The sequence below is a fragment of the Sinocyclocheilus grahami genome, unplaced genomic scaffold (genome assembly GCF_001515645.1).
Source record: "Sinocyclocheilus grahami isolate Dianchi unplaced genomic scaffold, SAMN03320097.WGS_v1.1 scaffold638.1, whole genome shotgun sequence".
NCBI lineage: Eukaryota > Metazoa > Chordata > Actinopteri > Cypriniformes > Cyprinidae > Sinocyclocheilus > Sinocyclocheilus grahami.
The window spans coordinates 247,194-273,800 of record NW_015505817.1 but is presented as its reverse complement, the minus strand read 5'-3'; the positions used below and the strand labels follow the sequence as shown (position 1 = coordinate 273,800).

The 26,607-nt window shown below is 37.0% G+C and overlaps 1 protein-coding gene across 1 annotated transcript in view; it reads right to left on the bottom strand.

The window, feature by feature from the left end:
• LOC107558248 (tyrosine-protein kinase transmembrane receptor ROR2-like) overlaps positions 1-26,607 on the bottom strand; it is a 95,184-nt gene that overhangs the window by 11,237 nt on the left and 57,340 nt on the right. Inside the window, exons 2-4 of the mRNA XM_016241878.1 lie at positions 15,875-15,955; positions 5,339-5,635; positions 3,072-3,102 (exon numbers count right to left, since the gene is read on the bottom strand). Coding sequence (XP_016097364.1) covers positions 3,072-3,102; positions 5,339-5,635; positions 15,875-15,955 — 409 coding nt within the window. The remainder of the gene's footprint in view (positions 1-3,071; positions 3,103-5,338; positions 5,636-15,874; positions 15,956-26,607) is intronic.

Below are 26,607 nucleotides of genomic sequence, written 5' to 3'. Positions count from 1 at the left end.
GTTTATACAGCGATCCGTCACACCACATCAAAGAGCGGCAAAATGGCATTTATTGTTTGAATTTCCTGAAAAAAAAGACATAATTTGAAAGATGAGTCTTTGTTTCTTATCAAAAGTAACAATGTATAAAACTGTAAGTTTCCAATGAAGTTCCACTCGTGTAGTGGTTAAAACAATGCTGTATTTGTTCGGTACACATGCGTACAGAACTGAAAGACCCATACCGAAAATTTTCAGTACAATTTTTACACCCCTAATAAAAGCTATGTTTGAAATTGGCCAGAAGACAGTATAACTCTTTTGAAACATGTTGCTAAAACAACTGATCTCAGAAGGAATTTTGCACTATTCCCATTTGATTTTGCTCCTAACTGTGGCATTTTGCCAGCGTAACCATCAATGCCCCAAACTTCTGCTACGGCCAGCCTCAATATCACATATGGTTACAATTTCACTGCAGTTTGGATTGAGCAAGGAATTTTCTCTCGAGCTAATGTTTGAGGACTCGAGCCTAACAAGATTCAGATTTACTTCCTAAGTTTTGTTGAAAATATTGCATTAAATCAATGCAAAGCATTCTTTCCCTGATGGCTGTAAGCAGTGCAAAGTTTACAAGAACTGGATATTAGTTTTGCATAAAAGTTTGCCCTTTCAAGAAAAGCTTGAGAACGACATTTTGAACATTCACACACACATCAGTGTGAAAGACAACGAGGCTGTCGAGCTGTAAGCAACACGACTGGAGATTTGTGCTTCTCATGCTCATCTGTAACCATTTATGCAGAGAAAAACAATACGCTGCCTTTATCAAATATGTGTACATGTGCTTCTCAATGCTCTTCTACTTGGATAACGGCTTTCTTTGATGACTCTAACCACAAATGATCCTCACCATCCTTCAGAACAAATGCAGTCTGGGAACTTCATTCATGCAGAGAGCTCTAAGACAATATAACTTCAAAGAATCTGTGCACTGCACAAGGGAAAAGCACTTTCTAGCACAGCATGGTATGTTCTCCTTACATTTACATAAAGCCAGGAATAATTTTTACGTGTTTAACACTTGGACAAATGTTGTATTCCTGATAAAAACATCTGTTTTGAACTGGTCAGTGCAGGAAGAAAAGTTAACATGGAGGTTAATGTCAAGGCGTTTGCTGAACCTCACTTCTGTCATGACAACTCTCGGAGGGATTGGCATGGCAATGTACATGACAATGTTAATGTATTTGGTCTTGGCGGAATAGATCCGCTACGCTGCTGCTGCGGCAGAGCAAGTACTGAGACTTGCTACTGCCAATACATCCACAACATGCTGCTGTGAGCATGTAAGAAAAATTGCTGCTGCAAATATAACATACATGAAATAACCCCATATAGCATACATGAATCACCTCATAGCAGATCTATACAGGTGGAGCTGGGGAAGGTGGAGGGTTTCTGAAGCAAGCTGCAACTGCTACAGTAAGCCCTAGTCATATATTTGAATGTTGAGCAGCGGGCTCATTGGCTACTGATACAGGAGAGAACCAATCAGCTGTGCCATGTGATAATGATGTCATTAGGTCAGATTGAGTTAGACCTATCGGACTGCGCCATCTAGAGTTTCATGCCAGAACTCTGTATGTCACTACTAGAGTGTGGATCTAAGCGCTGAACACAGGATGTGCTGTCTAGCTGAGATTTACATATGCAGTACTAGGAACTGAAGGAAGACAAACACTGTAAATTTGACCACCAAAATGCTTCTGCCTGCTGAAGGCCCACACATATGACTGCAGTTCTCATCTCAACTCAGTACCCAGTGGAAACAGGACAAGACCACTTTTCCACCTGAAATCAACATGCAATTTTGTTTTTGCAGCGAGTGCTAAATACAGGTGTGATCAGATCACTAAAACGACACACGGTACCTGAGACCACAACGCATGTGTAGCATAAATGATCATGCATGCTGCATGCATCCCTAACACATGATCTTTCTGAGATGTGTTGAGAAAGCGCACCACAACAAGATACTAATACAGCTCTAATAAAATTTTGGAAAAAGCCCCAAAAACGTGGTCCATTTGACTTGTACACTATACATTCAATGTTCTTTTACTCCTGTTCTTTCTGAAGACTTCAATGTCCAACTCCATTTACTGAACTTCACTCTAGATGCGGTCACATTAGCAAGATTTTGGCCAAACTCCACAGGGAAAAAGTTCATTGTTAATAGTCTAGCGATAAATGAAGCACAGCTCACACAGAAGTCATTATTAAACCAAACAGCTTTCCATCGGTCCGTGCAGTCAACCAATCTTTTTCACCCTCACACATATTTCCGGATTTTGTCATTTCTTATTGAAATGACTGGATGTGGCCACAAAAATTTGCCGTACAACAGAAACGTGACTGCACCATTATAGCACTGCTCTACAGTAAGTCAGTATGCAGGAATGAATCATATTAACATGAGCACTGCCCTGAAAACATCCCCACAGACATTACACTACCATTTATTTAACCTGGAAAATGAAACATTAGGACCTGCCACAAAACTTCCCCAACCGAAGGTGTCTGCCAGCCCTCTCTTCGGCTCTTAAGGAAGTTAAGTCAGATTTACTGCTTCAAGCCAGGATACAGGTCTGCGTTTATGGTTCAGGTCCTGCTTTATTTCCACAAATCAGGTTATATATGCCGTAGCAACAGAGCAAATAGAAAGAGTGTACGAGAAAGAGTATGAATATGTAGATGACACTTATTTACCATATTATAAGACAGCAAAGAGCTTTGCACTAAACAAAATTTGTCAAATCAATCAGATAATCTTCTAAAGCTACAGTTCACACACGATCTGGGCATTTTAAGCAGAAATGTGGTGAATTCGGCCAACATCTTACTCTTTTCAAAATTAATTCTTAAAATTCATCAAACCTTAGGCCATTTGTTGGGTGAGTATTTTTGCGGTCAGTGGGTTGGAATAAACAATTTACTGTGTGGAAATGATGAAACATTTATTTACAGAAACACTAACAGCAGAAAAATGCAAATGCACACGGAGACAAACTGACAAAAGCAGTACTTACGAGTCTTCTCCTCCATGGGCCGGTGACTGTCCTGTAAAACACAGATAGGAGGAATTACAGACAAGCGTCTTAACACGATCTTCCCTTCGGGAGCAGCTGTTTTCACAAATCCTAATTTGCCATTTCAGTTCAAGGGAAGCTGCAATGTTATTAAGCCAAGATGACTTTTCAGAGAAGCAGGAGGCACGGCGCAAGCAAGCTCCTAAACCTGTCAAAAGCATAATGTATTTCACATCGGACACGCTCCTTGTGGAGAATTTACCGTATGCACATAAAAGGGATTTTTTCACCTAGAAGGAAACAGTGGGAAGTTGTTTCTTAAGTTGAGTCCTAATGCAGGAACACTGAGATTTATGCTGCTGCTTTCCTATAAATATCCAGGGATGCCAGGGTGAGATTTGGTGCATATGGTTGTAAAACACTGCTGCTTTAGTCTGTCTGTAAATCAACGGACTCCCAAAATAAGCCAAAATAGGTGAACAGGAAAGAAAACACTACAACTAAATGTCTGAGAGGAGTTTATAATGGGATGCCACACAGGTATATTTAATTGAGCTGGGTTTCATGTGACGGCAATCATTTCCAAAAATAACTATGCATTAAAAGCACAAACTTGCCCAACAAATCTCTGACCTGACAGAAATGAATGGAAATTTGTGCCGTCTTCCCATGGAGTGCAACAGCGGGGTACTGGAAGTAAAACTCCCATTCGTTTTACCCATACAGAAATTGATTTTTAACGGCAGTGTATAAAGCTTTCAAGAGAGACCTACAAAGCTGAAGAATGAAATATGCTCAAGCTATAAGTCAATGTGATTTTAATATAATTCTTCTGAAGAATTCCTGAAGAACTACACTACCCATAATTCTGAAGAGAGCTCAACCAATCAGAAAGCAAAAGACCATTTATTGTACAATTTAGAAAATATGTTTTCCATTTCAGTATATTATAAAATTACATTTATTGCTGTGCTCAAAGCTGAATTTTCAGCATCATTACTCCAGTCTACAGTGTCATATATTCCTTCAGAAATCATTCTAATATGCTCATTTTCTGCTCAAGAAACATTTTCTTTTGTCAGTGTTGTGCTGCTTAAGTTTTGTGTAAACCGTGATGCATTTTTCTATATTTTGTGATGAATAAAAAGTTCAAAAGAACAGCGTTAATTTGAAATAATCTTTTGTAATATTATAAATGCCTTTGATCAATTTAATCGGTCTTTGCTGAAAAACTGTAGTGTATTTACAATACAAGTATACATTTACATATTTTGCAAAAAGAAGAATGAAATATGCTCAAGCTATAAGTCAATGTGATTTTAATATAATTCTTCTGAAGAATTCCTGAAGAACTACACTACCCATAATTCTGAAGAGAGCTCAACCAATCAGAAAGCAAAAGACCATTTATTGTACAATTTAGAAAATATGTTTTCCATTTCAGTATATTATAAAATTACATTTATTGCTGTGCTCAAAGCTGAATTTTCAGCATCATTACTCCAGTCTACAGTGTCATATATTCCTTCAGAAATCATTCTAATATGCTCATTTTCTGCTCAAGAAACATTTTCTTTTGTCAGTGTTGTGCTGCTTAAGTTTTGTGTAAACCGTGATGCATTTTTCTATATTTTGTGATGAATAAAAAGTTCAAAAGAACAGCGTTAATTTGAAATAATCTTTTGTAATATTATAAATGCCTTTGATCTGATTTGAATTTAATCGGTCTTTGCTGAAAAACTGTAGTGTATTTACAATACAAGTATACATTTACATATTTTGCAAAACTGTATTTTTTTTTTCAATTAATGCATGTCATTCCTTCATTTTATCTGATCACATCCAGTAATTTCTCCTTAAATAATATGCTAAATATACAATCGGTCACACTTTATTTTAAGGTCCAATTTTCGCTATTTATCAAACCATTAACTATGACTTCTGCTTCAATAAACTCCTAATTAGCTGCTTATTAATAGTTAGTAAGGTAGTTGTTAAGTTGAGGTATTATGGATGTAGAATATGCTCATGTAGAATATGTGCTTTATAAACACTAATAAACAGCCACTATGTTAATAATAGGTATGCTAATAAACAACTAGTTAATAGTGAGAATTGGTCCCTATACTAGAGTGTTACCAAACAATCTTGCCTTGACCTTCTTCTTTCCAATGTTAATATATTATTTTGCTTTAAATGTAATGTTGGTTTGGAGTTTAAAAGTCTTCAGAAAATAATTAAAATGAGATTAAAAAGCAATCATTTACCTCCACTCCCCAGTCGCACATAGAGCACTCCAGTAGCTGCAATGACTTTGATGGAGTTTGAAGCCACACACTGGTAGTATCCGGTGTCGGTGGTGTCCAGGTCTTGAATGCGGAGCTTGGATCCAGCCTCTGTCTTGCGGATGGAGACTCGGCCCTGCTCCTGCACCACCGGGGCGTCATTCTTAAGCCAGCGGATGCTGGGCCACGGGTGGCCCGCCACTTTGCAGTGTAAAGTGACCGTCTGGCCCTGCACTATAGTTATATTGTTTGGTGGCTCCACAAACTCCAGGAAATAACCTGAGGGAAAAGGGCAAGGAAGGCTGTTAGAGGGGTCAAAGGTGAGGACCCTGAGCATCAATGCAGGCTTGAGAAGAAATCAACCCCCCCATCCTCGCTGAGATGACTGTGATGGATACTAACAGCTTGAGACACTGAAACCATTTAAAGGTTTAACTGATGTGTGGGTTTCTACACACATCGGGACTCAAAATCGCAAAGAAAAAAACCCCCGCTGTGAATGGAAACAAGTCAAATATCAATTTTACATCATCTTTTCCAACTTGAAATATATAGTCAAAGAATTGTTCATGACACAGAATCGGTACAAATATCATGGACCATAACAAGCATCACTTGGCCATTGAGTGTAGTTTGGGCTCCTCCTCAGTGCATCCTATAAGTGTTGGCATATGTCTTTCACACATTCAGTCTGTTTTTCTTCATTAGTAAAATGCAATTTTGTATAAGAGAAGTTGAATCATGTAGACAACAGGTTAAGTAAAATATTAACATCCAATAGTGCATAAATATAGCAAAATGCTCTTCTTTATAGTTATTTTTCTAGCTGACTGATGAGCTTATGGACACCGAATGGTTATTCTGAGGTAAATGTATATTAACAAGTTTTACACGTTTTTCGCAGTTTGAGGTTTTAAATGAGACATTTTTCAGTAAGTTCTACTGTAGGCTTTCTTATAAAATAGGCTACGTTTTGATGTTAATTCATGTTCATTATGCACTACAGTAGTAAAGACAAAGATATAATGGGTTCACTTGTTGCCTGAACTGAGGCGCTAAAGCGATCGCGCCTGCTGTATTAAAGAGCACCAAAACTGTATTTATTGTTTGAATTTCGTTATGAATTTGGCATCATTTTAAAACTGATACTTTGTTTATTAAACAGTAAAGCATTTTGCGATAATGGTGCTGCTTTTCCACACTTTTACTTGCACGTGTCCGTCATTTTGATCTCTCTCACGCTGTACAACTGAGCTGCGTTTATCAGGTGTGTGTCAGCGCTGCTGTGCTGCAGAGATGACTGTTTGAAACCCTTTTTTCCACTAAAACTTTGATGTGCATCGTAAAACAATCAGGAAAAATGCATTACATGCACATTTTTAAGTCATAACAGGTAAATATATATAGTCGCCAATGGCGACCTCAGCAAAAACCTAACTCGCAAATTAATATTTTTAATCGCAGTCTGGAGCCCTGAAATGAGTCACTGAATTATTCACTCAACCAATTTGTCCAAAGTCACTGAATCAAGTAAGTCAAGGTGGATCACTTAGGGTGCCAGATGTGGAATTTGAAATGAGGAAACTACAGCAAATGTGATTTTTACATTCTAGTTTAATCCAATAGCAAAATAAAAGATGGAAAGATGGAAAAATTATCAAGAGATTGATTACGGCAATCAGCTGTTGTATTAGAAACACCCTTGCAGCAGTGGTAACTATTTTATTTATTTATTTTGTAGTTTAATACCAAGATGTATTTATTGCAAGGTATAGATAGATAGATAGATAGATGGATAGATGGATAGGAGCAAAACTTTGCATTAACAGTATTAAAAGGGTCCGTTGTTTCTAATATGCAAGTTACTCAATTTCAACTCATATTTATTGAACTGTTGCGTAAAAAAAGCAAAAATACAATTATTGTGCTGTCTCCTTGTTACTCCTTAAAAACCCTTGTTGTTAATGTGACTTTTTCAATTTGGTAACAGAATCTGGGACACTTTTGAACCTAGTTGGCAGATCCTGAATCTGTGGCGCAAGACAGTCGTTCCCACACACAAGAGGATCTTCATCTTTTTCTTATTTAAATACTTGTCCTCTTTACATACTTGTTCTATGAAGTATTCTAAAACACTGGCTCATGTGATATTGCTTTATTAACATCAAAATGCAATGCACGAGCCATGTTTGAAGCTGCTTCAGAATGTTTGGTTCCAGCAAGAATTCTCATTTCGTTGCATTTGTACACATTTTTTGTTTTAGCTAAAGTTTTTCGTCTTATTTTCAGATGGGACAAGATAAACACGAGCTGACTGGTCAAGATCAAACTGCCACAGCATTGACCCCTGCGTTTGACGGCAGAATTACTCAACTCTGGGAAAGCACATCTGGATTGAGTAACTCAAGCTTCAGATCAAAACAAACATCTTCCGTCGAGTGGTCCCATCCTGACAACTGCGGATGAAAGAAACATCTCAGGAGGGGATTTGTTTGTTTTGGCAAACCTATGATTTGTAGATCTCTGCAATGTAGCAAACAAACCAAGGAAAATAAACTACTCATTAGGTAGAGCAGAGCTTCCCAAACTCCAGACCCTTAACGGCCAATGTGTCCATGGAGGATTGTTCTTTTAGTTTTAAAACCGTTTCTGGCCCCAGTGTGTTGAGTCCGAGGCCTCGGCTCTTCACAGAGACATGAGAGATGACACAATGGTGCGGAGGTGAGAAATGCAACAGGACTGCATGATGGGAAAACAGAGAAAGTGACAGCAAGAGAGCAAAGAGAAGAGGCGTCGGGCCTGGCTAAGCTCAGCCTGAGAAGTGTGAGCTCATAGTAAGTAGAGAGCCAGACAGAGTTCAAATAAACACAGTCATACAGGCCTCAGCCTTATCGAGCAGACATGAAATCCCCTGCACTCTCCAACCTGATCTGAGATCATATCTCCACAAGCCACAGCCATCATAAGGGTGGTATGTAGCCTTAAATGGGTTGACACGCAGTTGCCAAGTTGTCCAACCTACGCTTGAATGATTACCAGAGCTGAGTCCAAGCGCATGCAAGGCAGAAAGACGCCCCCTGTGCACATTTAATCCTCACAGTTTATTGTTTTCTGTTGTGCTGGTGACCATTTTCCACAACTAAATACAAACTAGGTATAGATTACAACATCATTCTCCTCCTGTCTGTAGCAACAATCCCAAAACCCCTAAATGCTGGCCGGTTACATCGGTTTCAAACTAGTGTGAAATGTGTTCGTTGGCTACAAGCAGCTTTTTGCCACAGACTAGCATTTGTAAAGTATACTTTGTTTTTTACAGAAATTCTTGGTAAACAAGCACAGCCAATCATGTAGCCTCTCAATGGACACTCTATTTGATAACGTGTGTGAACGCGCTCGACACATGCAGTTTCATCTCTGGCTGGTGTCTGCGCTATTTCTCTCCTGAAGTTAGCGACCGATAAAGGGCCAGCGCAAACAGTCTTTTGGTGTTAAAATAGTACTGTCAGGTTTTACTAAAGACACGCAGTGAAGAATTAGCGCTGAAAAGGTGTGGACAGTTATTTTTGTGCCTGACTTTATTGAATATGCATTTGTAGGAGTTAACCTTCTAGATGCAATAGTTATGGGAGGAGAGTATTCAAATGAATCACTCAACGCGCTTTACTAACGTTTGCGGTCGTCAAATTACTGGTATTTGCGCCATTATTTAATGCCCAAAAAAAGCATGTCAAACTATTTTGTGCTTGAAATGGCTGCAATTTGTTGCTAGGAGGGTGCTCGGCAGAGATCAGAGAGTGCGTGGTAGAAGGGAGAGGATTTTTTCCACACGTAATTTATTTGGAATGCAAGAACACGAAAATATCGTTTGCCAAGCCATGTTATTTTTTAATTTGCTTCAGGAAATAAAAGACGACTTGGAACCCTCAACTAGGAGTCAAGCAAAACCAGCTCATGCAACTTCTAGCATTTTTTTGGCCTCCGGTTCTTTTCAACGTACTGTGGCTTCTTTATTTCTTTATTTGCGACTGCTCTAATTTGCGCTGCGCTTGGTATATTGCGTTGGTCGATATGTAAATGAGATGTTGCGTCTGTATTCTGTAATTTGCGTGTTGTTAGTAAATCACCCGCAGAAATGTCCACACCCATCGGCGCTCTTTTGGAATTGCGCTCGCGCTAATTTGCCCGGTTTAGTAAAACTGGCCCAAAGATGATGTTGCACTCTTGAACTAGAGTTGTGTTTATCTCGCATCAGTTTTTGACTGGGAAACAACGCATCAGGACATATGGCCAAAAATCTTACCACAATGTATTTTTCTCATATAATTCAATATTAAAATTAATCACAAAAATAAATCTTAATTTTTATAGTTTTGTTATAGTTTTATTTTCCCCCAAATTCTGTGTTTTATGATTTGATACAAATTTATCATCATACATGGTGTCTAATGAAATAAAACTTTAACAGATTTCACCAATCGTTTAAAATATAATTAAATAGAAATATAACAATTTCCAACACAACATTGTGGAATTTGTGTCAAATAAGATGCTGCACAACAGACATGAATAAAAAAAATATCTTGGTTTTATGATATTCCTTAAAAATAATAATATTATTATTACTACTTTCAGAAGTACATTTTAGTATACGACAAATATTTCTATCATAATTTCTTCAAGTTAAACCAAACCTTTTTTGTTTTATTTGGTTGAAGATCTTGTATTCTTGTGTTTCAGTGTGTATACGACGGTAGTTTTTTTCTCAAATGAAACTGTGTAAAGCTGAAGTGACTCTCAGAGCAGCTCTGGAGATGAAGTTGATGTGTTCATGTCCTCATATATTGAGAGACAGATGCTGAAATCACCGCGAGTGTAACACGTCTGAGTTTGTGTATCAGACAAAACTACAGCACTCATTCACACAGAGACACAGAACATGCAGACTTATTAGACACAATCACTGACTGCTGCTGTCGCCTTTATTTCTTCTACATGATAGATTGTTAGATATCCAAAGCTTATTATTATCAACATACAGTATTTTATTGTGATCTTGGTATGATATTGTTTATTGCCAGCTCTATGTGGATCAACTAATTACTGCAATGAAAACATGTGAGCTGTGCGTATAGAATAAGCATGGTTAGAAAATTCAGGCTGCATGCATACATTACACGTGTACTGTGCTAAGGGCTAAATTTATGTCACACACACTCTGTGTGTATACCACAGAGTATGCATAAAACTAAAGTGTACTCTTGGGTTTAAAGCAACTAAAACACATTGTTCAGTTAGGAACAACATGAAACAGTAATAATCCCTAGCAGCAGATAATTCAACAGTCAACAAAAGACGACAGGAAAAGACCGAAACAGCAAAAAGAAAAACGACCACCAACAAACCAAGGCAGCATTGACAAGATCTGCATCACATCACAGAAGATTTGTGAAGAAACTGAGGCATGAAAGGCCCAATTGTGTCGCAAAGCCAAACTGTGAATGACTGAGAAAGTGAAGCCGTGAAAACACACGAGTCCATATACCCTCACTGTGGTAAAGGCAAGCTGTTACAGGCCCTCCTCTATCTGTAAACATGAGCGAGGGTGTTGTGCTCACGCTCAGCTGACGCTCTAAAGACGTGACATAATGAGACAGACACTACGTACTGTACAGGAACGTGTTCAACATCAGTGAACCACAGCACCGACACCAAGAACCACTGTGTGCGGCTAGACTTACAGTCAGGTAAAGTCAGCGTGCTAGAACAGGCAGAATGTGAAATTAATATTGCACTAATCCATTATTACTCATGCATAGATGCCAGTGCAACTGGAAGAGCAAACAAGACACTGTATAAAGCTGCACCCACTCCAACATGCCAAGCTGTACTCGTCACTTCACTTTACTAAAGCACAACATACTGTGAATAGCACAAAGTAAAGCATTAACTACTGAAAGAAAAAAAGAATTAGATAGAGCCAAATTAGCTAGAGATTAGTCCTATGATTCAGAATTTAGAAGAATATTGCAGAAAAAAGATGATGATGAAGACAACAATGAAGACTCACGAACATAGTTGGAATGGACCATCATGCAGCCACTTGTGCAAAAAAAACAAAAAAAAAACAGATATCTCCCAGGACTGGCGAGTGCAGCCGGCAGGCGAGGTTAAGTGGGTTTGACTACTTGTGGGCGGCCATGATTGGAATGATAAACAACACAAGCACTGCTGACAAGCCATTATAACTCACCATATAACCAACCTCTGGCCTTCAAACGCAACGCTAAAAGCTCAAATAACTTTAAGTAGATTTCAAGATAGGTGGATAAAAATAATGATTTTACAATGCTTCACAATCACCATTTTAACAATCACAATTCTTCAATCCCAAGATCGATCTTTTAGCCTATGGTTGTTTTCAGTTGATATGTAAATATAAGTTCAATAAACATCATTTGTAGCAGACCGATCAAAGTTATTGCTGGTCAAACATACCAACATATTTAATTGTTCAAACACTTCATTAAAACGGAATATGCACCCTTGAAGCCAGCGACTCTTATGAACCCTTGAGAGAAGTACACTTTAATGCATTCTTTAAAAAAAAAAAAAAACAAGTTACAACAGAAATAATATACATTTAGTTCAAACTTAATATTTTTTGAAAAGTTTTAAACACTGACTTAAAATGCACTTCAAAGTATTTTTGAAGTCTACTTTAATGAAGTGTACTTTCAAGTACTTTTAAGTGGCCTTTTTTCATTACTATCTGCAAGTACTTTTTTTAATATATACTTTTAAGATTTGAAGTATACTACACATTCAATACAATTAAGCAGACTTTTTTTTTTTTACAAGAAGAGCCAAAGTTAACAGTTGATGTATTCATTTGCTGATCAACATTGCAACATTTTTTGTGTTTTGTTGTTTTTAAGAAAAGTCTCAGCTTTCAAATTGACAATTTTAAAAATCACAAAACTCCAAAAAAATGAATGTTTTGATGCTCTTTAATGTAATACGACTGATCGCTGTAACTCCCTCAGAAGCTTTCTGTGGGTGAAGCTAATTAGCCTAAAGCCATAAAACAAAGCAAAAATCTATTAAAATGTCTTGTTGCAGAACACACAACTGTTCTGTTCTGTGACATTATTTACTGGATGATTTATCATGCACCTGGTTAGACAAAAGTATTCATTTCCGACTGTTTCTTCTACATTTCGCTTGCTAACGTGTTTCACAGCTTTTCTCTTGCTTCAAGTTCATATTGGTAATGCATGGTTTAGAAACACTGCCCTTCATACGTTCATTCACTCTCCTGAAAACTATTACGGCTTCCTCTCGTCCCCAGACCCCTTGGTCCCGTGGCCAACACAAATAGTCTCTGCAGCGCTCATACTCAGAGCTGCTATTAAACTGGCCTGCCAGAGCAAAGTGGTGGCTTTTCCTGAAACTCTTGATTTATGCACACGGAAAGCAGAAACGCAGACACACTCCTGACGGACATAGCAGGCCGCATTTCATGATCCAAACCTTGTCTTGAACACCTATCATGCAGTTATTCACTGATTTTTAGTCACGCTTTTTTAAAAAGGTCCAATTCTCACTATTAACAAACCATTAACTACGACTTTTGCCTCAAACTCCTAATTGTCTGCTTATTAAAAGGAAGTAAGGTAGTTAAGTTTGGTGTAATATTATGAGATCTAAAATATGGTCATGCAGAACAAGGCATTAATATGTGCTTTATAATAAACAGCCAATGTGCTAGTAATATGCATGCTAGTTAATAGTGAAAATTGGTCCTTAAAATAAAGCGTTAATCACTAGGGCTGTCAAATTTGCACCAAAATATGATCTATATTCGAATTTAAAAAGGCATAATTTCTGTTGGGGGAGGGGGGGCTTTTGGCTTCTCTCCTGAGGCCACAAGAGGGCGCAGAGCAAAATATTACTAATGCACGTTTCTTCAAAGCAATAAAATAACACGACTATCTTTGAAAAAAAGTGCATAATGTTTAAAATAATGTTTATAAACCATATATAATTAACCCTTGTGCATCAATTTTAAAAAAAAGTTGCGCACAGTTCCATAGCGGACAAAAATATCTGTGCCATAAAAATTTGAAGCTTGGGAGGTTTATGTTTATGAAAATGATTTAAGAACGATATTTTATATAAAATATAAATTTTATTAAACATGTTGAACTCTATACCTGATAGAAAATCAAAGCCATAAATCTAAACAAGTTGTGTTCCAAATTTGAGGTTGATATCTCAAAAAATGAGCTTTCAGTAAGATTTTGTTTGGGAGCAGTACAATATTTTCCCCATTAGATGCCAGCAAAACTCTGCTGGTGCACACAGTGGTTGGATTTGTGATTTGCAGTAGAGTTTTTCTCTCTCAAATATTACAAGCACACACACACAATTTTATTTTTTTTATGACACACATACAAACCACACTCTGACATCCATACCAACACACCCACACAATTATAGCTGCATTATTTATCCAACTGGCTCTATAATATGCAGAAGCAGAAAACAGGAATAAAGCGAGTATATGCTTTATAGGCCAAACCTGAAAAAATTGTAAAAAATGTAATTTTGAAGCCTTGCCAACAGAATGAAAGCCTATTAACAAAAATTGCATCATTTTACAGTTAAATGGCACTGCGATTAAAAATAGCAGTTTTAAAAAATAAAACTGACAAAAACATCCAAAAGGTAGCACAAGGGTTAATTACGTTGCTTAAACAATTAGAAACAAAAAGCATCACGTATGTATACATGTATAGTTTAATACTAAGAACCGAAAACAAAAGAGCACTTTTTTCATTTAAAGGGGACATATTATGCCCCTTTTTACAATATGTAATATAAGTCTCTGGTGTCCCCAGAATGTAACTGAAGTTTCAGCTCAAAATACTATTTATTTACACAGATCATTTATTATATTATTTTGAAAATGCCTATTTTGGAAGGAAGCAGAAACACGCTGTGCAGTTTTAAAAAATAAAACTGACAAAAACATCCAAAAGGTAGCACAAGGGTTAATTACGTTGCTTAAACAATTAGAAACAAAAAGCATCACGTATGTATACATGTATAGTTTAATACTAAGAACCGAAAACAAAAGAGCACTTTTTTCATTTAAAGGGGACATATTATGCCCCTTTTTACAATATGTAATATAAGTCTCTGGTGTCCCCAGAATGTAACTGTGAAGTTTCAGCTCAAAATACTCATTTATTTACACAGATCATTTATTATATCATTTTGAAAATGCCTATTTTGGAAGGAAGCAGAAACACGCTGTTTTTCAGGCCTGTCTCTTTAAATGCAAATGAGCTGCTGCTCCCCGCCCCCTTTTCCAGAATAGAGCTGCGCCATTACAGCTCGTACCTGCTAAAAACATCTGTTATGGTTGTGATTGGCGCTGAAATCATGCGTTTTAAACCGTATTAGTTTAATCTTCTGATATAAAGTTTTCTGAGCACACACAACCGAAGCACACGCACAGAAAGCGGCTGTCACAGCATGCGAGTACTAAACTAAGTTCTCATTCACACACAAGTTTAAAACAGTGGGATATGTCTGTAGAGGTAAACAGCTGGGAAATAAATCGCCTGTTCATTTTAGATCTGTGTGGCAGCAGCAATATACAGAAAATAAATCAATAAAAATGCAATGCTTTTGCATTCGAATGTGGATTTTTATTTTAAATTCCACGAATAAACGAATTTTTTTTTTTTGACCGCCCTAGTTACCTACAACTTCCAGTGTTTTTATCACTTATCACTTTGTAAAAACATTTAAGTCAATTAGAATCCATCCAGCTTTAGCATATAAAGCAGCAGATGACATAACTGCAGTGCACACCTACAAGAAACATGTTATTGTCCATTGTTTTGTTTTCTCTTTTAATAGAGTTATCATTATAGTTCTAGGTGTGAACAGGTCTTAAAAGCCAATAAGAACATATTTAATGTTTAATATACAGCTATGCGGAGAGGGATTTTGGACCCATTGTATGTGGTGCTAACTGATGATGCACTATAAAAAAATAAAAAAAAAGGAATTGAGCATTATAAAAAGTATTTTTGGTTGAACTTTTCTTTCAACATGTTATTGTCCATTGTTTTGTTTTCTCTTTTAATAGAGTTATCATTATAGTTCTAGGTGTGAACCGGTCTTAAAAGCCAATAAGAACATATTTAATGTTTAATATACAGCTATGCGGAGAGGGATTTTGGACCCATTGTATGTGGTGCTAACTGATGATGCACTATAAAAAATAAAAAAAAAGGAATTGAGCATTATAAAAAGTATTTTTGGTTGAACTTTTCTTTTAGAAGCTGTATACCAGGACTCTCCAAATTGGTGGTCTGTGAGATTGTGATAAAAATGGCAAAGTTGAGTAAAATTAAACTGCATGATATAAGGTCATATGAATACACAGTGTTGGGATGATGCTTTCGGGATAGAGTTTAATCAGGCCTTGTGTTCCTGTACCTTCAGCTGTTGGCAGTCCTCCGCTCTGGGCCTCAGCTACAGCCTCGATCTCTCCAGACTGCGACAGGTTCACGTCAGCCACTGCAGAACAGACACATCAGTCAAGACCTGTGCTCAAATAAACCGACTAACAAGCTCTTATCAAATTATTATAATGGAATAACTGAACCTTAGCATCGGTAAAAAGTAACTTGTAAAACTGATAACTTGTAATTCTAGAGTATACGCAACAACAGCAGCAGCTGCAAACCCATATTCAAATTCAAAGACAGGTTAAACAAGTAACACTTTATTTTAATGATCAATTCTCACTATTAAATAGTTGCTTATTAGCATGCATATTACTAGACGGTATACTTCTAAAGCACATATTAATGCTTTATTCTGCATTTATTCTAGATCCGTCATCCACCCCATACCTAAACTTAACAACAACCTTACTAACTAGAAGTAGCAAGTTAGGAGTTTATTGAGGGAAAACTCCTAGTTTATAGTGAAAATGTGTTCCCTATTCTAAAGTGTTACCAACAGGTTATTTATAGAAACACACAAACATGCAATTCATACAGTGACTTGAATATACATATTCTACTGTGAACAGTGAATATTAATTCAATACTCTTGTAAGGCATATAAAATCAAATGTTTCTGTGGGGAATCAGTGACAAAAATACATTTACCAAAAAAACAAAAAAAAAAACCAAATAATTTTTCACATGAAACCAAAATGAGATAGGCCTACATGTGCATTATTAAAGCTAGATTTATTTTTTATTTTTTAAGAATTCTTCTTGGATCATATTATTTTGCACCAACAGCAAAATAATAAAGAAAATATTTGACTACGACTAAGAGCTCTCTTCACTGGAAAATTACCATTAATTGTGATGCAAGAAAAAAATCAGCTTCTGGCGGCTTGAACCCAGAGTGTTTGATCTGAAACGGCGTTTAGTTTGTCCTTCATCGGTTCCAAAAAGAGCATCTCATTTATAATAAAACACATTACTGCTGACAGTGTGGTATCTGAGATGATCCATAAATACCCTAAATTGAGTTGATCACACAGACAACACGAGTGGAGTTTTCATATAATCATCAGATGGTAACTGGGCCGGTGTTTAACGAGCTCACTGCATGTGGTTAAAGGCAAATTACATGCTTGTTTAACAGTGTGGAGTGATTTCCTTCTGAGACTGAAAACAGTGTGAGAACCATTGCATATGGGGCATAAATTATGCTTGCTTAATATGTTGTTGCAATCATTTCTTCGTTTCATCGGTTCCAATAAATTTAATTGTTTTTAGGCAAATTATCCTCAAATAGAAGTAAGCAGTGTCAAAAACCACATTTGACATGCTATACACAGCTGGGCAATGTCTTCCACATAATTACAGTGCTGTATTCAAGTAATAATCCATAACGCGCTGCCAGCTGAAGCATTCGTGAGTGATTAGGACTCATCCACACAGTCCTAGCAAACACACCACATGGCTCGTTTTACCCCATACGTACTGAAATACGGTAATGAAAATGATCCTGTCCGGATTTTTTATTCTTAATAAAATGATTACAGTACTACCGCAACTTTACATTCGGAAGATTACAAATCATCGCGTAACACAAATCAGATTGGCTCTCCAAAGACAAGTCAGCCAACTACTTACGTAAAATATACATTGCCTATTTAACATTCGTCTGTGCTAAAACAAAGAACTGCAAAGATTAGGAGGATCTTGATGAAGTTGGTGATTCTGCTAATCAAACATTGGTTCTGTAGGTTTATTTAATGCCGCCTCGCAGCCTGTTGAATGATTATCTGCCATAACACACACAGATGGTGTCTTTCAGAGCCGGCGAGGCCCTGGCAGAACCCACATACACTAGGGTTACAGACACATTTCTCTTTTAATTCACACATGAAATATCTCAAACATTCCAGTGCCTGAAACTAATGCACAATCCAAAGACACGAGTCACACAGAAAAGCAGAGGACGCTTGTGAATGTACACATTTTACGTGAATCCATTTGTGGATTATTAATGGCATCCTAATGGAATCAGCGCCACAGAATTGGAAAGTTGCAAAAGAACATAATTCATGCTCTACCGATGTGAAATTCAAAACATTTACATTTTATACAATTTATTGATAGATTTCCAAATATTAAACCAGATGGTCACACCATGTCTCTTCATAGATGAGAAACTCTACACTCTCAAACATTAAGGTTCGTTATTGGATTCTTTGGTTCCATGAAAATTCGTTAACATCCAAGGAATTGCACAAAAGGTGCTTTATAGTGAAAAAAGGTTCTTCAGATTACTAAAATCACGCCAAGAAAAAAATGGTTCTTTTAATAACTGGTTACTGAAAGGTTTTTTGAGGAACCAAAAATGGTCCTTCTATGGCAGGGTTCCTCAATTAGTCTTCGCAGAGGGCCGAAATCTGCCAACAATACCAAGCCAAGGGCCACTGACCTATATATATATATATATATTATTATTACAATTATTGTTGCTTTTTGTTAAAATAATCATAAGATGGTCACAAGATGAATATATTTTTGCATTTAGAAACAGAAGAACTTTGCATGTTGAATATTAAAAACAAATGAACAAACAAAAATCTCCATGTCTGCCATGCAACACACTTACACTTTCTACACACTCGCCATGTTTTTGCTGTCACATCGTATCTACACTGGATGCCACAAAGCACTGCAAATCATTTGAATGTTGTGTCAGTACGTTATAAATAGAACGAGTCAGCAGTTTACTGTCGGGGATTTGTCGTGTCGCGCCGCATCCAAGACAGCATCACTGATTATAATCTTGTATTTTATTGCCGCTCGCGTCCGGTGTAGACACGATGTAACTTAATGTAGCGTTCTGATGCTGCGTTTGAATTTTCATGCCACATTATTTGAAATTAAAACTTTTCTCTCTCACGGGCCGGATGTGGCCCGCGGGCCGCCTATTGCGGAACCCTGTTCTATGGCATCACTGCAAAAAAAACCAAAAAAAAAAAACCTTTTGGAACCTTAAAAAGATGTAAAAGACCGCAATCGCTCTAATTAAATGCGAACAGAGAAGTCATACCACAGCTATAATGATAACGACACTACTAGAACACTTTCTTCCAGGTGATGAACGATGAAAACACTGACACCCAAAACTACCTGGAGCATTTAAAGCGGAAGACGATAACTGCAGGGCATGCTTATAAACGAAAAGAATGTTATCGTTCATTAGTGTGGACGCTAATATAGTTAATGTTCTTGCCGTTAATGAGTCTTAAGTCATTAAGTCAATACAAATAAAGCAGATTTGTATAGCAAATGTAAAAATGGTGTCAGATTATGTGGAAAGCGAAGGCCCATCTGCCATTTCTGTAGCACCACAATTACGGTTGTGTTTAATTTTAACAAAAAAAATAAAAATAAAAAATAAGAAAGTAAAACACATGTAGTTTAGCACCTCTGAGCCATGAACAGGTGTTTCCGCTCTCAAATCATGTGCAAAAGGAAAAGCCAAAGGCAAAACAAAGTGAATAAGTAGGTTGACTTTGGCAGCGAGTTGTGGAAGCAAACCCGAGATGAAAAAGCATATGTTGTTTGTCTGGAAAACAAGGACATTTACATGCACAAATACAGTTCACAAACTTTCTATAACTGGTTTTGAGCTCGCTTGAATTCGCTCTGCACACACTACAACAATCATGCTACTGAAAACATTACAGTGATTTACATTTTTTTGTTAAACTACTTTCTCCAATCTCAGCTTAATATGCAAACTATAACAGCGGTTCTCACCTCAACTGTTCCGGGAGGCCTCAACAACACGCATTTTGAACGTCTCCGAGACATCTCCTATATTTAGTGTTGAGGAGTAACTAGTTACATGTAACAGAATGACAATTTAATTACAAAATAAATGTAACTGTAATCCGTTACAGTTACTAAAAGAAAAAGTGTGTAATTAAATTACTTATGAAAATGATTACAAAGGGGGTTACATCTGAATATTTTTTACAAACATACAGATTTGATTGATTTCTTTCCCAAATTGAAAAGACTGCGCTAAAATTTGAGACACCAATGTGTCAGGAGTTCACAGAATAGGACACATGCTTATTTAATAACCGTTTTATTTCATTTTAGGATTTGTGCGCTTTATTGTTTAAGATCAACTGTATTTTTTTCCAAGGCATTGTTAGATGCCAGTGTTTTCTGTCATAGCTATGCAAAGATTTGATTTCAAAAACAGCATCATAGCTATTAAACGGTTTCTTGTTATGATTTTAAAATCAGTATTTAACCTCAGAATGACCTCAAAGTAAGAAGAGGTGCTAAAGTCTGATTTTGTGGTGGCTGTGCTTTAAAATGAAATTATTCTAATCTTAAAGTGACAAAGGATTTAGAAAGGCTGACCGTAATCACTGTAAGGTTAACCCTGCCAGTTGAATACATTTATTAGAAATTTAGAAAAGTAATGAAAAAGTAATCAGTTACAGTACTTTTTATTACGAGGTAACTTGTAATCTCTATCCTTCCCAACTGCCTATATTAAAGACTGGATTCATACAATAAAAAAATAAAAAAAATCATGCTCGAGTCATGCTCGTAAATGCATTTTTTTCTTCTTCTGTAATTTCTTGTAACGTCTATTATCATGCATCTTATCAGTTCCCAAGTCAGCTCTAGTTAGGACTGAACCTTCAACCCTCGTGTTAGCGGCCCACAGCAGTAATCAGCAGGCCGCTGCCACCACACTGGAGGGAGGCCAACAAAAGGGCCAGTGTGGAGACCTGGGAAAAGACGCTGATCTAATTATTTTGGCTCAGGGTGCCTGCGAGCACTCAAGCCTCTGAATCACCACCTTTCACAGCGGATTCTCCTTTTTCAGCGAGTTACTCGCCTGGCAACTGTCGGCAAGCAGGCCACTCGAAGTGCTCATAAAGAGGTGATGGCTGCAGCGCGCCGAGCCGCCCCCCGTGGGAGAGTCCGGCTCCAGGATGGGGGCAGCACACCCGCGGCCAGACTGAGAATGTAGAAGCTTGTTAACACTCCATCTCGTCCTCTGGAGAACCGTTTAGTCCGGAACTGGTTGCCAGATTCATAAAATAAAGGAGTGGGATAAAGGGGAGAAACTTTGGAAGAGCTGAACTGGTTGGGAAAAACAACACCGCTAAAACCCCATTTAGTTAATTGTAGCTTCCCATGAAGTAAATCGAGAAGAACATTGCATTCTCTTCCACGGATGAGATGTTTTGTTTAAGCTCTGACCAGAGCTGGGTAGATTACGGATTCCAAACTACATGACAAAAATTGTAGTTAGTAACAATCCAATACATTAGGCTACACATTTTAGGTAATATGATCAGACTACTTTTTGATTACTTCTGACCTAACTCATTTATCACATTGATTTAAATAGGATAATTTTGTACCGTACTGATATAAAAATACATAGATGACGCAAATATATATTTGTTATTATTAACATAAAAAGCATTAAATGTTTTTTGTAAATCCAGATCTCAAACTGAGTGCGGCCTCAATTATAGCCATCTGACTAGTGCTTGGTCTCTGTGTGAATGTCCACAAAACTGGAAGGCTTTCTGAAGGTATACAAGCGGTAGGCTGTTTTGGAAAGGAACATTTAAAAGATGAAAAAGAAATCAAATTATGAATAATTTATATTTTGTGTGAATAAAATGTAATCATGTAATCAATAAAAAAAGTAACTGTAGTCCAACTGCATTACATTTAAAAATACTCATAACCGAACAACAAGTACTTACTTTTTGGAATCCGATTATGTAATCCAGATTACATGTAATCAGTTACTAGCCAGCTCTGGCCCTGAGCATATATGAGCAACTGTGTTAGCTTTGAAAGAGGGATCAGTACGTTTTGTGTTTCAGGTCTGACTGGGCACATTCCTGGCTTTACTTGCTCATTCGTTTATTCGCGCAATTGTCAGTTCTGGCCTGCAATCATGGATCTGCAAAAAGACACCAAGACGATCAACTTCCAGACCTGGTTCACCAGCACATCTGCAGATGTACTTAGCATGAGGTGACAAGCATGGAAAACAGCTCGTGGTGGTTCCTGACAGGCACAGGCCACATAAGCAATAACCTGGGGAAGGGAGCGTTACAGCATTCCTGAACAGTTTGTTTCCTTCAGAGAATGAAAACCCCCAAAACTAGTTCCCTTAGATCCAGTTACAGAACAGCTGGTTGATATGGTTAGTGAGGCCAGCAGTGGCTCATTAGTTTGAAATGTACTTGTTCCAATAGCATTAAAGAACTTCTGAGATGTGGATCAAAGCCGGCATTGTTCTAAACTGGCATCTAATACGGAACAGTCACCACCAATGCCGTCAATTCGTTAAACTCATCATCCAATGACATCTAATCTCACAATATCATGTGACAACATCAAATCAAGTGCTGCCATTCCTGACCACATCAAACGGATATTTGGACGCAGTATCTGTATACACCAGTAGACTAGGGCTGTCACTTATGATTATTTTGGTAATCGAGTAATCAGTCGATTATTCTGCCGATTAATCATTTTTTGTGGCAACAAAAAAAAAAAAGACCCAAGCGAACAATAGCTTTTAAAATACATATATAATAGTAATGAGGCAATAATAATTGGTTCAAATAAAGTATCAAAAGCAAGTAATCGTATGGTTTTATTGAACAAAACTGTTAAAATATACTACAATGTATTATAAACAAAAGAGCTAATGTACATTATGCATTATAACAAATGACTGCAGAGGGCGCCAGCGGCCTGACGATTGTTTTTACACTTTACTGCGCAATCTAATCCATGTTTAATATTGAGTAAGTAACATTTCATTCAAATGTCAACTTAATCTTTAATATTTGGCCATTTCTTTATGACAGTTTGGCCGATACCGATAACCGATTATTCTTTATTTTTGAAAGCCGATAACCGATATGTTGGCCGATAAATCTATATCCAAATTGTTATATACTTTTTGAGAGCCTGATTACAAAAAAGGTCTCATCATTAAAAGCCACATCCCAAACACTTCAACATAAGCAGCCTAGTTTGAACGGTGTACGTTTTAAAAATATTTTTACTCTCCCATTACCAAATTTAGTCATAAAAAAGTCTTACAAATAAATAAAATTATGCATAAATAATGCAAACAAGTCACTGGACATCATTACACGTGTAAAGAATCAAAATGAATGCGCCATAGATCAATAAAACGGAATAGCCTCTGCACGGACAATAATTAAATGATTTTAATTACTAAACCATATTGTTGATGAAAATAATAAGAGAAAAATACAAGTGGTTGTTGTTATTAATAATATATCAATGATTTTGAAAAAGTAACAAATTAATACCACTGTTTTAAATAGCAGCCGTTGAGCTGCACGTGCTGAAGCTGAAGAGCTGAATGAACATGGTAAACTGAAGCGTTTTGCTGGCAGCTTATTTAACTCAAGGAAATGCATCCTGAGATTAATATTAATACCACATAAACATAATATTACAACTTATATGTACAAAATGATGCAGTTATTGCGTTCTATAGTCAGAATGTGTGATCCTGTTGTGGATGCGCTCTTCCCATAACAACGCGCTGAAACACGGCAACTAAACCCAAAGAATTCACAACGTTTTATTATAATAATTTTCTCATTAGAATGTTATATACACGACATTCCCAATCATAGTTATTAATGTTGTGCACTGCTGTTTGAGCTGCGTGCGCTGAGCTAAAGACGATCACCGGTAAACTGAAGCGCTCTTTTAACTTAACCAAACGCATTCTATATGAGATAAATCAGATATACATCGAATAAACACAATATTACAACATACAATTGCACAAAAGGCTGCAAACGAACAGCGCGCATCTGAAGTGTCTCTGAAGGAAATAATGCATTATTTATCGGCTTTAAGATATCGGCCAAATTTTCTTATCAGGCCGATACCGATAACAGAAAAAATGAGCATTTATCGGCCGATACCGATATGGTGGCCGATATATCGTGCATCCCTACTAATAACGCATTTCATGGATTCTCGTCCGTGGAACGCGCCACTTCTGGTTTTTTGCCGGTTACTCGACACGGTCAAAATGCAAATCAAGGATTTAAAAAAAATTTAAATGGAGTACTCAAATTTATTAGTTAGTCAGTTTCACAAAAACACAGAAGTGTTCACAAGGGCTTCTTACATAGAAAATCAATCAATCAAATTTTGAGGACCACCCTCGCAGTAAACTCAATGTTGGCCAGGCCATTGGAAACAGACTTCAAAAGAGACGGTAAGAGCAAACATTTGTTTGGATTTCAAATCCTCCAAGGCCTGCAGCATTCAGAGAATCTGAGGAGACCCTGCCAGATGTACAAAATCCAAATCTGACATAAACGTAATGCTGCCCTGATCTTTAAATCAATTCAACAGGAGAATAACAATTTAATAAGGTGCCAAAAAGAGGTAATTTTAGGAGATATGTTTCCATTCATCCACCTACCTAATGCAAAGAATAGCCAGTGTGAAGCATGTACATGTGAAATGTCATAAGTCCGGCTTATATCAGAGCAGTGTATTTTTCAGGGCAAAAGAGTAATTACATGGCAGCGTACGAGCTTTGCTCAGATCTTCCACACAAATGATGGGATAATAACAGCTCTCTGCACAGACATAAATTCCCTCTGGGCACTGTGTTTATCTGCAGGAATGCTAGTAGTCATAACAAGACTAAATATATAAAGTGTAATGGGTCATCACTTAAAATGAGGAGCATAGTGTAAAATTGATCACGTAATGCAGATCACAGCACTGCCCAATGCATTCAACTCTATAGAATAACGCTGCACTCACAGCGTTACTAAAGTGGCTGCCAAAGTTCGAACAACTTTACTCAATCAAAAAATTGGATCAATTTCGATTTCTTACCGACAGCTGATTTTTAGTTCATGCCATAAATACAATAAGCAAAAAAAAAAAAAGCTATAAAATAAAATAAAAAACATCTACAATTTTGCTAAAATGTTTGTTTGGCAGAAAAATTCACTTGTCACTTAGAGTAAAATAATATAAAAAAAACAAAACATCTATAATTGTGCCAAAATTGTTGGTTGGCAGAAAAATCGACTTGTCACTTAAAGTAGAGTAATATAAAAAAAAAATTTTTTTTTGTTGGTTGGCAGAAAAATTCACTTGTCACTTACAGTAATAGTAATTCAAAAAAGTTATCTTCCAGAATAAAAATTCTGATAATTTACTCGCCCCCATGTCGCAAGGAAATTACGTTTTTTTGTTGAATGAAATTTTATGGACTTATCCTTTAAATAATAAACTAAAATTTGTTGGCAGAAAAATTCACTTGTCACTTAGAGTAAAATAATATAAAAAAAACAAAACATCTATAATTGTGCCAAAATTGTTGGTTGGCAGAAAAATTGACTTGTCACTTAAAGTAGAGTAATATAAAAAAAAAAAAATTTTTTGTTGGTTGGCAGAAAAATTCACTTGTCACTTACAGTAATAGTAATTCAAAAAAGTTATCTTCCAGAATAAAAATTTCCTGATAATTTACTCGCCCCCATGTCGCAAGGAAATTACGTTTTTTTGAGGAAAACATTCCAGGAATTGTTAAATATATAAATAAAAATAATAATTCAGAAAATGACCGATGGTTTCACTAGATAAGACCCTTATTCCTCGGCTGGGCTCGTGTAGAGTCCTTTGAAGCTGCATTGAAACTGCATTTTGGACCTTGAAATCATTGGCCACCATTGAAGTCCATTATATGGAGAAAAATTCAGGAATGTTTGCTCAAAAACGTAATTTCTTTTCGACTGAAGAAAGAAAAACATGAACATTTTGGATGACATGGGGGTGAGTAGATTATCAGGAAATTTTATGGACTTATCCTTTAAATAATAAACTAAAATTTGTTGGCAGAAAAATTCACTTGTCACTTAAAGTAGATGTGGTCAGGTTTGTAAGTAAAGCTGAGCTTTACATGGTAATGTAAACATGACTGTGTCAACCGGACTATACCAGGCGCTCTCACATTCAGGAATGACTAGTGTGTGTCTAGAGTAACGCTCCAGCTGGAAAGCTGACAAAACTCACATTAACAACACATCAGGCAGTTACAGCCCACATCACTGGCTCGTGTCAGATGACATGCTGCAATTTACATCCGCTGACACAAGGATAACTTCAACTTTCCACCCCGGAGAGCCAGCGTCTATAGCTCATATGACTGTTATGACGTTGGCAAAATCGCCCAAAGTGGGGCAGCGGGCAATATTCTGCAGAGAGGACAGCGAGAAAACTTACAGAGTGCTTCATCTGACATGTTACAGACCAGATTTGTGGACCTTCTGCCAACATAATAGTTTATTTTAGAAACCATCCTGTTATTAGAGCAAAGCAATAAATTCCATTCATATGAGGTGGCCATCGAGTCGCACTATTCTGTGTGCCATCCTCAAAGAAAAACACTCCGCTCTCCAAGAGTGGGCTTTCACAGCGATACCACAGAAGAACCATCCTTTCAATGAAGAGATCTTAACAGAACGTGGAGATCGGTTTAAGAACCTTTTTCCACTATAAAGAACCTTTTGTGCAATAGAAAGATTGTGTGGATGTTAAAGGTTGTTTATGGAACCACAGATGCCAATAAAGGACCTTTACTTTATGAAAGCAGTTCTT